At 39.2% G+C, this 14,625-nt stretch overlaps 1 protein-coding gene across 1 annotated transcript; it reads right to left on the reverse strand.

The window, feature by feature from the left end:
- Positions 1 to 11,158: 11,158 nt before the first annotated feature.
- On the reverse strand, positions 11,159 to 12,088 carry LOC308265694 (olfactory receptor 4X2-like; the record flags this gene model as incomplete). Its single annotated transcript, XM_080699512.1, has 1 exon — positions 11,159 to 12,088. One exon carries the CDS (start codon positions 12,086 to 12,088, stop codon positions 11,159 to 11,161), a length of 930 nt encoding a protein of 309 aa, XP_080555638.1.
- Positions 12,089 to 14,625: the final 2,537 nt, after the last annotated feature.

Genomic DNA, 14,625 nt, shown 5'->3' on the forward strand with positions numbered 1-14,625 from the left:
CAAAAAGATGCATGTTTGATTATTGTATGTTTTGGGACTGGATTTTTATTGTAATGGGATGTGTAAAAATGACAGCAACAAATACAAGGACTTAATGTTAGTGCTGCTATGGTTTCCTTGGTAGCTAGGACTTTCAGGACAGAGGTCAGAAATTCTTGCCGAATCTTTGGAACTTGAATGATTGCATGATATTCAATAATATTGAGGTTCGGGTAATTAGAAGGCTCAGACAAAATGCAAATGCAAAGGGCAGCATTTTGACAAATGCTCTGTAATTTAAAATCACTTCCTTGCCTGCTTCCCTCCCTCCTTTTCTTCTGTAGATAATCTTATATCTTAATGGGGTAGAGTGTGTTATTTCAGGATATGTATAAAATTGGGACTGATCAGCTCAGGATAATTGTAATTTGTATTGTTACGATGTGGGAAGCCCACTAATGGGTTCTTTTCCTCACTCAATATAGAAATAAAGAGTCAAAACCCAGTTGCAAAGCTAAGAAGTTTATTGCAAAGGCAAAAGTAAGAAGTACCACTCAGACACTGGAGAGAGGAATGTGGTAGAGTGTCCTGAGAAACACTGTCATCTCCGGATCTTTAGGATATATATCTAAGTTCTATTTCTTTATCTTATGAGAGTCGGCAGCTAGATGTGGCCAGGCTCATTATAATAGGATATGTCTTAATCAATAACTGGGTGAGGGGACACAAGGGGTTTCTCAAGCCCCCTTTAAGTTTTAGCATCTATAACCCTTTAGGTTATAATGTCTCCATCTATCTTATTATTGCTGCTATGGTAACAGCTTACTAGCAGGGAAAACTGTCTACAGCAGGACATGACATGAAATAATCTACCTGTAACTGGGTCATTATCACCTCATACATTTATCATGTCTTTGTGTTGGAGACATTCAAAATCCTCTCCACTAGTTCTTATGAAATATTCATCTATTATTGTTGCCTATGATTCCCTCACCGTGGTATAGTACATTAGAAGTTATTCCTTATACCCTTGTACAGAGAATATATATTTTTTGGTGGTACTGGGGTTCCTAGAAGCCCATCTACCTCGGGGCTACACTCCCAGACCTATTTTATACTTTTTTTATTTTTAGAAACAGGGTCTCTTAAGCCAGCACGGCTGACTTGGAACCTGCCAATCCTCCTGTCTCCGCCTCCCAAGCGCAGGGATTACAAGCGTGCGCCACCACGCCTGGCTACAAAGGATAGTTTGACAAATGTTTTGTAGGTTGAAATCACTTCTTTCCTGTCCTTTCTTCCTTTTCCCTTCTTCTTGTCCTTGTAATTCCCTCCCTCCCACTGTTCCCTTTTCCCCTTTCTTCCTTATATCCTTTTTGTTCAATGTTTCTCATGATAACAATTGATATTTCATTAAGAAAGAAAACCAACCAGAGGAGTAGTCAGGGGATGTTTGGGTATGAGGATCTCAATCTATTCCTCTCTTCCAATGGAGAACCACTGTGTCTTATAATTTTTCTATTCTCTCCTGATTGGCTCTTGGCATCTACTACCTTCTGATCATGATCACTAGAAAAGTCCCAGGAGCAGTTTAAGTTCTCATAACATGTTGGCACAAAAGATAATCTTTGGAACCTTTTATAAGTTCATCAAATTTTTGTTTTGATAAACAAAAATAATATTAAAGCTATATAAATTCTACTTATCCATAGGGAATGATAAGGTCAAATCTATTCATGAAAATGAAGTCAATTTTAGCCTTATCCAGATGTAAGCATTACAGAATGTTAGACAATGCCTATTGTCCAAATTATGAGTCTCTTATTTTAAGTGGCTTTGCCCTGTTCACATACTAGTTTCCTTGGTGAATGGAGCCCTTATCAGACCTACATTCTATTTGGGTAGAATTGCATCTCATTCTTATGGTCATTTTATTTTTTTCTTATGGTCATTTTACATTGATACGATATCATTGTCCTATCACTTTGATTATAATTATTTTACATATTTCTCACTGAGTCTCTTTCACCTCTATTCCTACTCTCTTTCACCTATTATCCTTTTCCCTTGTCATGGTGCTATGCCATTAGTGCTGGGTACTCTGTGTCTCCTACTATCCTATTATTCAAAATATCTGTGATTTAGATAATCTCTCTTTCTATTGTTGTATTCTGCCGAGACTTTGCCGAGACCTACTTCCTCTCGGCATCTGCGTGGAAACCCACGCAGCTAAATAGGCGGATTCTCAACGTGAGAAATAAGCCCTGAGAGAGGGTGTGGTCTCTGGCCAAAAGTACTCCCCCCACTTTCAGATATTCTTTCATAACTATTATTCTTTTGGTAAAGATTCTTTTAACTCTCCACACGAATTGCTCCGGTGGTGTAAGATCAGGACTGTGAGAGAAACTGAGTCCGTGGAAAATAAAGTTTCTGGTAATTTGTCTAAGCCTCTAAATGTCCTTAGCTTTGTTCAAATGGTAATAAAATTTAGTTAGAATTTAAATGCAGTGGCAGCATTCCAGTCAGTAATTACAAATGCAGAACTCCTCCCTATTTTTGACCTTCATCCTAAATATTACAATAGAGCCAAGGGCTAGAAGGAATCTTGGCCTTTGCACCTAGTGATAGCGCTGCCTGGAGATAGGGCGACACCACCTGGTTAAAATAGCTATGTCAAAACAAAGGACAGATAAAATAGATGTGTAAATGTGAAAGAAAGAAAATATGGTGAGAATAAGAAAGCATTTTTGTATGAAGAGGAGCTTATCCTAAGATTGTCCCAAATGGGAAAGAAAGGAATTAGAAAGATAAAAAGCAGGTTACAGAAGGAGTGTGGTGAGGAAATGGATTATTAAAGAGGAATAGGCTCCTAATAAGCCTATCATTTGAGGAAAAGTGCTCAGTTGCTAGAGAAGTACATCTGACAACTAAATCTAAAAACTTCATGTTATTTCTTGGTATTTACCTGCTAAACTGTGTTATGAGCTTGCTTAAGCATTCAGACAGCAGATGGTATTGCAGACAAAATCCAGCAGACATTCATCGAAATCCTCTAAATCATCATAAAGGTACACGGATTTCCCTACGCCAACTACATGTATGAAAGCTGGAATCTCGGACTTCGTCCCCATTTAGTTCAAAGGAGGTTGCTAGATAGAGAAGGACATTGGACTAAGCCCTAGGAATAAAAGTTCCGAAAGGGTTAAAGAAAACTCTTAAAAACTGGATTCTTCAAGTCATTTTGGGTATGACTTTTGTTCTTCTGGAACTTGCCCACTAAAAGCCTCTGCAGCTGCAAGGCCAGAGGGGCTGATTCGGAGCACAAGACCCACCTGGGGTCATGGGACTGGTTTCTATCACAAGGACCTGTGATGTCACAGGCCTCACTTTTGTCTTGTTCAGGGTTGGTAATTTGCATGTGTATCTCTCTATTGTACTTTGGGTGTTTTGCACTTTTCTACTAGGGGATCACTGGGAAATGGGAAAATGTAAAAAATCTTGTGTCTAGAATAAAGTGTTCGATTGCACAAGAAGCATTGATCCATATCAGATTCTTTCCAGAAGTGCCGCAAATAGGGACTTAAAGAAATTTATTTCCTAGAAGGGAAAGAATCGCTGCAGATAAGTGTCTGCAGTATGGGCACCCTATCCTCCCCCATCTTTTCTGAGATTTGATTTGATCGCAAGTGGAATCGAGCCCCATTTGGACTGAGCCAAGTCTGCAGCAGTATTCTATTGTTCTATTCCAGGATTCTCCCATTAACACATACTTCAACAAACAATTACACATCTATTTTTTTTATATCCCAGGAAAGTAAGCAAGCTCTGGGTACCTTTAACACATCATCACCATCTCAAACTCCCACACTATCTTTCCTTTATCTGTTCATCATTGATAGACCATTTATTTATTTATTTATTTATTTATTTATTTACTTATTTATTTATAATCTTTTTATTGGTGCATTGTAGTTTGATAGACCTTTTAGTTGATTTCACAGTTTGGACATTGTAAATATGCTATAATAAACATAGAAGAGCAGATCTCTCTTTGATATAATGACTTCATATCCCTTGGGTATGTATCTAGTAGTGGGATTACTGAATCATATAGCAGTTCTATTTTTAGTGTTTTGAGGACCCTCTATACAAATTAGCTATATTAATTTACATTTCTACCAACACTATATAAGAGTTAGTCTTTCTCTGCACTTTCCCCAGCATTCAGTATTTTTTGTCTTTTGGATAAGATCTATTTCAGATGGGTTGAGGTGATATCTTTTTGTAGTTTTGGTCTACATTTCCTTGATGATAATTGATATCAATTATTTAAAATATATTTTTTGGCTATTTGTATATTGTCTTTTGAAAAATGTATACTCAGATCATTTGCTCATTTAAAAATTGCATTTTTTCCTTGAGTTGTTTATGTTCTGCATATTAAAACTTTGCCAAATGAATACCTTGCAAATATTTTCTCCCATTTTGCATGTTGTCCCTTAATTCTGTTAATTGTTTTATGAGCCATGAAGAAGCTTTTTAGTTAGATATAATCCTGTTTGTTGATTTTTGCTTTTGTTTTCTGTACTTTTGGGGTATAATCCAAAAAACCTTTACCTACATCAGTGTCTTGAAGTGATATTTCTATGTTTACTTCTAGTACTTTTGTGGTTTCAATTACCATCAAGTCTTTGATTGTTTTTGAGTTGATTTTTGTATATGTTGAGAGGTAGGGATCTAGTTTTATTCTTCTGCATATGTATCTCATTTTCTCATCATTATTTATTAAAGACTTTCTTTTTTAATGAATGTTCTTGTTGCCTTTGTACAAATCAGTTTGCTGTAAATATGTGGATTTCCTCGTGAATTTTGTATTCTGTTCCACTGGTACCTCAGTACCAGGCTGTTTTGTTACTTGAGTTTTGTAGAATGTTTTGAAGTTATATAGTGTAATGCCCTCAGGTGGTGGTGTGGCTCTTCTTCATACATGCACACATCACTCATTTAGCCCTTCCACAGTTCCCACCCCATTACCTCCCGCTCCCTCCTTCTCAAGCTTGGCTTAGTGATTGACTTTTATATGTTTGTGAATGTACATCATGTACATTAGAGAATTTCTCTCTTCCCCTTTCCTATCACTTCCAGTTAGGTCACCTTATTTGCTCAACTAAGGTTTCTCCTTCTTCGTCTAGAGTTACTGTTACTCCAATGATCTATTTTCTCCTTAGCTTCCACATGTTAGGAAGAGCATTAAATTTTTTACTTTTTGTGACTGATTAATATCACTTAGCATAATGGCCTCAAATTTGATCCTCTTACCTGCAAATGACATAATTTTGTTCTTTATGGCTGAGTAAAATTCCATTGTGTACCTATTCCGTAGTTTTGTAATTCATTCATCTGTTGATGGACATCTTGGCTGGTTACATAGTTTGGCAATGGTGAATTGTGCAGCTATGAACTGGGTAGATACCTAGAAGTGGTATTGCTGGATCAAATGGTAAATTTGTTCCCATTCTTCTGAGGATTCTCCATACTGTTTTCCAAAGTGGTTGCACTAATTTGCAATACCACCAACAACATTTTAGAGTTCTTACTTCTCCACATCCTTGCCAGCATCCTTGTTGTTGCTTGTGTTTTATTTATTTTTAATTTTTTAATGTTTTTTTTGGTGTTACTGGGATTCCTGGAAACCCTTCTACCTCTGGGATACACTCCCAGACCTATTTTTATACTTTTTTTTTTGGAAACAGGGTCTCTTAAGCCAGCATGGCTGGCTACGAACCTGTGCAATCCTCCTGTCTCTGCCTCCCAAGCACAGGGATTACAAACATGCACACCCCTCCCACCCCTGCATTGCTTGTGTTTTGAATAATTGTCATTTTAGTTGGAGTTAGGTGAAATCTCGGGGTAGTTTTGATTTGCATCTCTCTGACTGCCAATGATTTTAAGCATTTTTTCATGCATTTATTGGCCTTTTGAATTTCTTCTTTCATGAAGTGTCTATTTATTTCACTTGCCCATTTTTTGAGTGGGTTGTTTGTTTTTTTTAGAGCTGAGTGTCTTGAGTTCTCTGTATATTCTAGATATTAGTCCTCTATTGAGGCATAGGTGGCAAAAATATTCTCCCATTCTATTGGCTCTGGGTTGAGGTTCTTGACAGTTTCCTTTGATATACAGAAGCTCTTCAGTTTTATGCAATCCTACATATTGATTCACCTTTTATTTTCTTGTGCCTTTGGGGTATTGTTGAGAAAGTGCTTATCTGTGCCTGTGTGTTGCAGTGTTGGACCTATGTCCTCTTCAAGGAGCCTTAAGGTCTTTGGTTTAATTTCCAAGTCTTTGATCCATCTTGAATTGACTCTTGTGCAGGGTGAGAAAGTGGGATTTATTTCAATTTTTTTTGCATATAGTTAACTAGTTTTGCCAACACCATTTGTTGAACAGACTATCTTTCTTCCAGTGTATGCTTTTGGCCCCTTTGTAAAAAGTAATTGGCTGTAAGTGTGTGAATTTTTTTCTGAGTCATCTATTCTGCTCCATTGGTCTATGCATCTGGTTTTGTGTACCATGTTGTTTTTATTACTATGGCTTTGTAGTATAAAGTCAGGTAATGTGATTCCTCCTGCATGGTTTTTGTTGCTGAGAACTACTTTGGCTATTATGGGTTTTTTGTTGTTCCAAATGAATTTAAGGACTAATCAGTTCTATGTCTTTGAGGAATGACCTTGGTAATTTAATGGATATTACATTGAATCTGTATATCACTTTTGGAAGTATGGCCATTTTGATGATATTTATTGAAGGGTCCGGGGGTTGGTGCAGGAAAGACCCAAGGCCAGCCATCAGAGATAAGCAAGCAAGCAAGCAAGCAAGCAAGCAAAAGCTTTATTAAGACAGCCCAGCTACCTTTTATATCAGGAAGCTGGGAGGAGGGGGCTTCGGCTCACAGTGGAAGATTGCACAATGTACGAGGTGCTTACTGATTGGGTGGTTCATACTCCAGTGAGTGTGTTATTGGGGGACTGGTTGTTGGGCATCCTGTGGCCCCTTTGGCAAGCTATGAGGTAACCACAATCTGGAAGAGAAGCCGGAGAGGCGCCATCTTGGGCATGACTGGGCTGCTTATCCTAACATTTATTTTGCCTATCCATGACCATGGAAGATCTTTCCATCTTCTAAGATCTTCTTTGAGTTTTTTTTTTTTTACTGTTTTATAATTTTCTTTGTAGAGGTCTTTTATCTTCTTGGTTAAATTTATTCCTAAGCATTCTATTTTTTGTGGAAAATTCTGAGTGGAGGTGTTTAGGAATTTCTTTTTCAGTGGATTTATGGTTGGTATACAGAAAAGCTTCTTATTTTTAAGATTGATTTTGTATCCAGACACTTTGCTGAATTTTTGATCAGTTCTATAAGCCTTTTGGTTGAGTTTATTGGGTCTTCTAAGTATAGTATCATGTCATCAGCAAATAGTGAAAGTTTGAGTTCTTTTTCTATTTGTACTCCTATGATTTCCTTTTCTTGCCTTATTGCTCTGGCTAGAGTCTCAAGTACTATATTGAAGAGAAGTGGTGATAATGAACATGCTTGTCTTGTTCCTGTTTTTAGGGAGAATTTTTGAAGTTTTTCCCTGTTTAATATGATGTTGGCTGTGGGCTTATTGTAGATTGCCTTTATGATGTTGAGGTATGTTCTTTCTATTCCCAATTTTCTGCAGTGCTTTTATCATAAATGGATTTTGGATTTTATCAAATGCTTTTCAGCATCTATTGAAATGATCATGTGATTTTTGTCTTTGTTTCTGTTTATGTGATGAATTACATGAATTGATTTTCGTATGTTGAACTAGCCTTGCATCCTTGGGATGAACCCTACCTGGTCGTGGTGTATGATTTTGTTGATGTGGTTATTTTATAATTTTATTCTAATACCTTTTCCTTTCCTATTACCCTCTCTTCCAATTTTTGTTTGTGGTTAAGCAACTTACTTGAGTATTACTTTTGATTTATTAAAGATTTTTGCTTTCTGATTACCTTGGGGCTTACAGAAAAATCTTTTGTTTATAAAAAGCTGTTTTGAAATAATAGCAACTTACACTATTGTAAAGATAAGAATAAGAAAAGGGCATAGTAATAAGGAAACTTGCACTTCATTCTTTCCCACACTTCAAGTTTTTGACATTTCATATTATATAATTCTGTATTGATTATCTTCACATGTTAAGGTAGTTATTATTTCTAATATACTTTTATGGGTTCATTGAAATTACACATCATAATGAGGTCCAAAGTGAAAGATACACATGTGCACATGACACTTAGTGTTTTTTCCCTCTTGGTCCCACTCATGCCTCCCCCTCCCCTTCCCCATACATGCTATTGACATTGGTATTGATAATTTGAACAGATTATAAACTTTTTTTTTGGTGTGTGCTACTGGGATTGAACTCAGGGGCATTCTACCTCTGATTTATACCCTCATCCCTTTTGTATTTTGTTTTTAATACAGGGCCTCATTAAGTTGCTGAAACTGTCCTCAAACTTGTGATCTTCCTCTATCAGCCTCCCAAGTACTTGGATTACAGGCATGTACCACCATTCCAGGCCTGTTTTGTGTTTTTCAGCTTTCATACTAAATATATAAATGGTTTATGTATTATCTTTACAATATTAGGGCATTCTGAATTTGTCTGTATAATTACTATTGTCAGTGAATTTAATATCTTCTCATCTTCCCTTCTTAGTTATTAACATCTTTTTCTTTCAGTTTGAAGAACTTTCATTATAATTTCTTATAGGACAGTTCTGGTGGAAATATATTCTCTCAGCTTTTGTTTGTCATCGAAAAGGTTTATTTACAAAAGGTGGAGGTAAATGAGAACATAATATACATATATTTACTTAAAGGAACTCAAAGAAATATAAGAAATTAGAAAAAGCAAGAGACAATAGGACAAAGAAGGAATATGAAAAAATAAAGTAAAACTTTTCATGTGTGTTTCTTTATATCTTACTTTAGAGCCTTATGAATATGTGATTTTGCACAAAATAAATCAAAATTCAAGTAACTTTTAAAAGAAAATAGATAATAAGATAATGGTGTAAGATAATTTAAACTCAAAACAATGGAATAACTCAATAGAAAAATTGATCAATTTACTATCTAGAAATGCAGAGCTTTTAAACATTGAAAATGTTTTATTAAACTTTTTCTTCGCAGTGCTGAGAATAAAATAAGCTTAAAATAAGACTCAAAACCAATTAAAAAGAAAATACTTATCCATATAAATCAGAGAAATATATACCAGACAGCAATAAGATGTTAGTATAATTTGCAAAACATTTTAAAGTGAAATAATTAGACTTAAAAAAGCTTGTAGCCAGGTATGGTGACATATCCTTGTAATCCCAGAATTTGGGAGGCTGAGATAGGAGGATTGCAGATTCAAGAACAGCCTCAGAAAATAGTGAGACTCATTAACCTAGAGAGACCCATTTCTAAATAAAAATAAAACATAGGGCTGGGGGTATAGCTTGGAGGTAAAGTGCCCTGGGTTCAATCTTCAGCACTACAAAATAAAACAAAACTACACTTGTGAACGTACAAAGGATGATTACAAAATTTTCTAAATATTATTAGTTTGCCATATTTTCTTTATTTCATTCTCTCAATAAATAAATAGACATGTCGACCAAAAGATGAACAGTTCCTTTATTTGCAATGGAAATAGGGAGAAGTAGGTAAAAAGATACAAACTTGCAGTTACAGAGCATGAGTAAGTTTAGACACCTGATTGTAGCATCAAAAATATAGTTAGAAATATTATATGTCGGAAATTTGTTAGAGCGTAGTTTTAGGCACTCTTATTATAAAAATAGCTGACTGGAAGATTATGGGCATGTTAATTTGCTTTATCATATTGATAATTTCAGTGTATGTATATGTCAAAACAGCATTTTATACACCTTGAATATGTACAATAATATGATAATAAAATAATATATTTGAAAGCTGCTAAAATGTCAACCCTTTATCTACAGGTAACTCAATGAATAATTCAAAATCCAAGGGCATTCTATGAGATAAACATAATATGGATTAACAAAATAAGGAAATTAATGCTTATATATTCAATTATCACCTCTATGGAGTTTTCCCCACTTCATGTCTTTTATCAAATATAAGACCCAGTACAGCATTCCATGTTGCACAGCTGTCATCAATCTTTAATGGGGAACGATTCTTCAATCTCTTTTAGTCCTTAAGTTTAAAAAATTTAATATTTTTGTTACTGGGGAGTGAACCCAGAGGCATTCTATCCCTGGACTACACCCCTAGCCCCTTCAAAAAAAATTTCTTTTGAAACAAGGTCTCACACAGTTGCTGAGAGTCTCACTAAGTTGATGAAGTTGATTTCTAACCTGTGATTCTTCTATTTTAGCCTCACAAGTTCTGGGATTATAGACATGTGCCACTACATCTGGTGCCTTCACACATGTGAAGACTGAAGGGGAGCAATTTTGCAGAATGTTCTTCAATTTGTGTTTCCCTTATGCATTTTACTATTCGACTCAGGTTATATGTTTTTGTTAAGAGAAATAAGCAATGATGTACTGCAATGCCCTCCAGCGTGCATCAAGAGGAACATGGCATTAACTTATTTCATTCCAGATGATGTCAACTTTGAGATATTGTGTAAGAAGGCCTGTAAAGTTATATTTCCCCTTTGTAATTAGTAAATATATCAATGGGAGATATTTTGAGATGACTTAAAATATTATTTCTCATAAAAAACGACTTAATGAGTCTGTTGAGAGCACTTCCATAAATTATGTAATTCAGTTTAACATTGAACCAAAGGTCTTCATACTCTTAACACAGCAAATTCACACTAGAAAGGGAGTAAAAAAGAAAATCAGATGTATAGTTAAAGATTTCTATTCAAGAATATTTAAAACAGTGTGGTTTAAGATAGTAAAATTTAGAAATGATCTAAAACAGATATGCTACAATATGAGAAGAGGAAACGTTTAATAAGTGATTGAAGTGAAATTTTTAAGATGGAAACCAGAAAGTAAAACTGTTGAACAAATAACCACTGAGAACTTTCCGCACATCCTCATGGCCCTTCAGTCAGGACTCAGCATCACTGTAACGCCAGGACCAGCACCTGCACTCAGCCCTACTTCTCACCCAGCATCATGGTCCTGACCCACAGCCTCTTCATGGCCTTCTTCACTTGCGCGTTCCTCAGGGAGTAGATGATGGGGTTGAGCAGTGGGGTTATCACCGTGTAGAACACAGCCACCAGCTTGTCTATGGGCAGAGTGGCGGAGGGTCTCATATAGATGAAGACGCAGGGCACGAAGAACAAGACGACCACGGTGATGTGGGACCCGCAGGTGGAGAGAGCTTTGCGCCGGCCCGCAGAACTCTGCGTCCTCAGGTGGAGCAGGATGACCACATAGGATGCCAGGAGGACCACGAAGCTGACCACAGACAGGGTGCCCCCATTGGCCACGATCAGCAGACCGACCAGGAAGGTGTCTGCACAGGCGAGCTTGAGCAGGGGAAGCACGTCACAGAAATAGTGGTCGATCACGTTGGGGCCACAGAAGGGCAAGCGGAAGATGAGGAGGATCTGGGCGATGGAGTGCACGAAGCCCCCCGCCCACGCGACTCCCACCAGGACAGCACACACCTGCCGGTTCATGATGGTGGTGTAGTTGAGGGGCTTGCAGATGGCTGCATAGCGGTCATAGGCCATCACCGTGAGCAGGAACATCTCAACGCCACCAAAGAAATGCATAAAGAAAACCTGGGTCATGCAGCCCCACACAGAGATGGCTTTCCTTTCCACCAGCAGATCTGAGAGGAGCTTGGGGGATGTGGAAGAGGAGTAGCAAATCTCCACGAAGGACAGGTAGCTGAGGAAGAAGTACATGGGGGAGTCCAGACTTCTGCTGGTCAGGACGGTGAGTACTATGAGGAGATTCCCCAGCACGATGGCTGTGTACAGCAGCAGAAACACCACAAAGCATGCCTGCTGCACCTCCAGATTAGCGGAGAGCCCCAGGAAAAGGAATTCACTCACATTGAATAAGTTAGCCATGAGGTTCCCCCAAGACAGGAGTTTGGGGTGTGATCTGAAATGATACAGAGGGAAAGACTTCTTCAGGAAGTGGGACAATTACACCAAGGCTCTTGTATATCTGAGATGCTTGGGAGCTAGATACTGAGAAGACAGGAAGGAGTTCGTAATACATAGGAGAAGGGAAGAACAAGTGTACATGCATTGTGTGTGGCTGGAATAAAGGGGAGAATGGGAAGAAGTAGAGCTGTGGAGGGGACTACTGCAGTTCATGAAGGCTGCAGTGGACTCTGGGGTTTATCCTGCAGAGAAGCGGGGATCTTCAAGAGTGTGTGTCAGCTGGAAAGGGAGTCATTCTGTATGCAGAGGTTGGACTAGTGTCAATAGATCAGTCGAGGGAAACCTAGTAAAAAGCCAAGAAGCCCCTTCAGTGGACAACAAGCGACAGCCAGGGTGGTGTTACCATGTTCATGCTAGATGTTTTCCTCTTGCTTTGAATGTTTTGAATTATCTTTCACCTATGGTGTCCTGTGTTGCCCGTTTTATATACTTGGTTTGCAGAACAGTATTCTAAACCTGTCCACACACATTAGAGAGTATGTTTAGAAGAGATGTCCCTGGTGCACCTCCCTTGATACCGAACACCCCGCGAGGCCCATAAAGCAAAGCACAGACATGGCCTGTGATAGTGTGTCTGTTTCCCCTCCTGATTCTTGCCCTCTGCCCTTGGTTGCTTGGTGACCTTATCACCTTCTCTGGTTTAGCTCAATCCATGAACATTTCTCCTCTTTGTGGGTGCTTTCATCTCCTCCAGTCACCTGCCTGTCAGCAGAGGTCCAGCATCCTTCCCCAGCGTCCCCCCTCCCTGCTCTGTCCCATCATTTTTCAGAACAGCCTTTCACCACATCAGGGCTCCACTGAGACTGCTCACTGCTACCAGATGAGCAGACTGTCCATGGTCCAAGGTAGCTGAGCCCCCTACCCCCAAATGGAGAGTCCAGTACATGTTGGGACTGGGAGCCAGACAACTTCCATTCAGACCACAACCCTTCCTGTCTGCATTGATGGAGACAGGCTAGGGAGGTTAAAGCCCATGGAGCCAAAGAGGACTCACTGATAGAACTCACAACTACAGAAACAAAGAGAAAGCAGATACCTGCCCCAGACTGTTAGATATGGGGGAATTCCCAAGAACCTTTCTGTCCTAACTCCTGAGGTCATGCCCAGGATTTTGCAGATGCTGCCTACGTGATGTCTAGAAAGTTACTTGATTTCTCAGGTATTCAAATCCAAACTGTAATGTCCAGATCACCCCTCCCTCCCATGTAGATGTCATCTATCCCACTCTGGCCAGGCTCCCCTTCAGCCCAAGTTCAGTTCCAACCTGTGTGTCACCTAGGATTATTTTCCAAGACAGAAAATCCATCTCCTCAGTCCCTGGGCTTCACAACCATCTTCTACTTCCCTGCAGAACATGTTGAAATCACAGGATTCTGTCTTACATGGTCACCTGCTCCACAGCAATATAGTAACCCTCTTGACGGCATAGACTGTATCTCTGAGCTGTTCACCACTTCAGTTCTAGTGCTTACTGTAGCGACAGCCATGAAATTCCATTGAGTAAAAGTCAGTCAGGTAGATAGGCAGTGTCTAAGCATCCTCCCTAGCCATCTTAGCATGGGTTTTGGTACACTGTTGGTGTCCAGTAAATACCCAAAGAATAGAAGTCCCCAGCAGCAACTACATGTGTCCCATCCCTGAATCCCAGGGCCAGGCATGGTGCTTGCCACCAACACGGACCACACAGGAGCACTCTACACAACGGCCAGTGTCTCATTGCTCCCATCCCTTTGCTATGACGTGAAACCCATCATCACATGCCACAAAAGCCTGTGGTCACAACACAAACCTTACACTAGTGTTCCTGTGATTTCTCTCTTCTCACCACAGTGGCTTTCTCTGTTCTGAAGACAGATGCAAATACCTGCCTAAGAGCAGCTCTGGGCTTGGGCAGTTTCCCAATTAGCCAATGGAGAAGCTCCAGGACTCCTGCCTGGCCAGAGACCTGAGACAGAGAATCCGTTCCTTTCAGAAGCAGAGACCTGGGAACATGGAGACTGAGTCACTGGGCTCAACAATATCCAACTTAAAAACGACAGCAACGTAGATTTGTGTCCTGTGTATCCCACTGAGAATTGAGAACTCTGGCAGTGAGCCTTGAGTTCACACGGCTTCAGGGACACCGAGGCAGGATCAGGTGAGAGGAGGGGGCCCCTGGGATCTGGACCTTTTCCCCTTCCTAATCAGGCAGACCGTCTCATGGGAAGCAGGACCTTCAGTCTTGTAGGAAACAAGTTCAGGAATCAATGAGAAGTCTGAACACATGAAGTCCACCCAGCATTCCCAGAGCATTTGTGTTCATGAAACTATTAGTGGGGCAGTGACACCTCTCCTGCTCACCACAAATACAACCTCTACCTATAGTTTGACATAGAATGACACTATTCAAATGGTGGGTCCAAGGGCTAGAGACCACAGGTTTCAGCAAGCAGAAGGAG

This window comes from Muscardinus avellanarius, assembly GCF_963383645.1.
Source record: "Muscardinus avellanarius genome assembly, chromosome: 1".
Taxonomy (NCBI): domain Eukaryota; kingdom Metazoa; phylum Chordata; class Mammalia; order Rodentia; family Gliridae; genus Muscardinus; species Muscardinus avellanarius.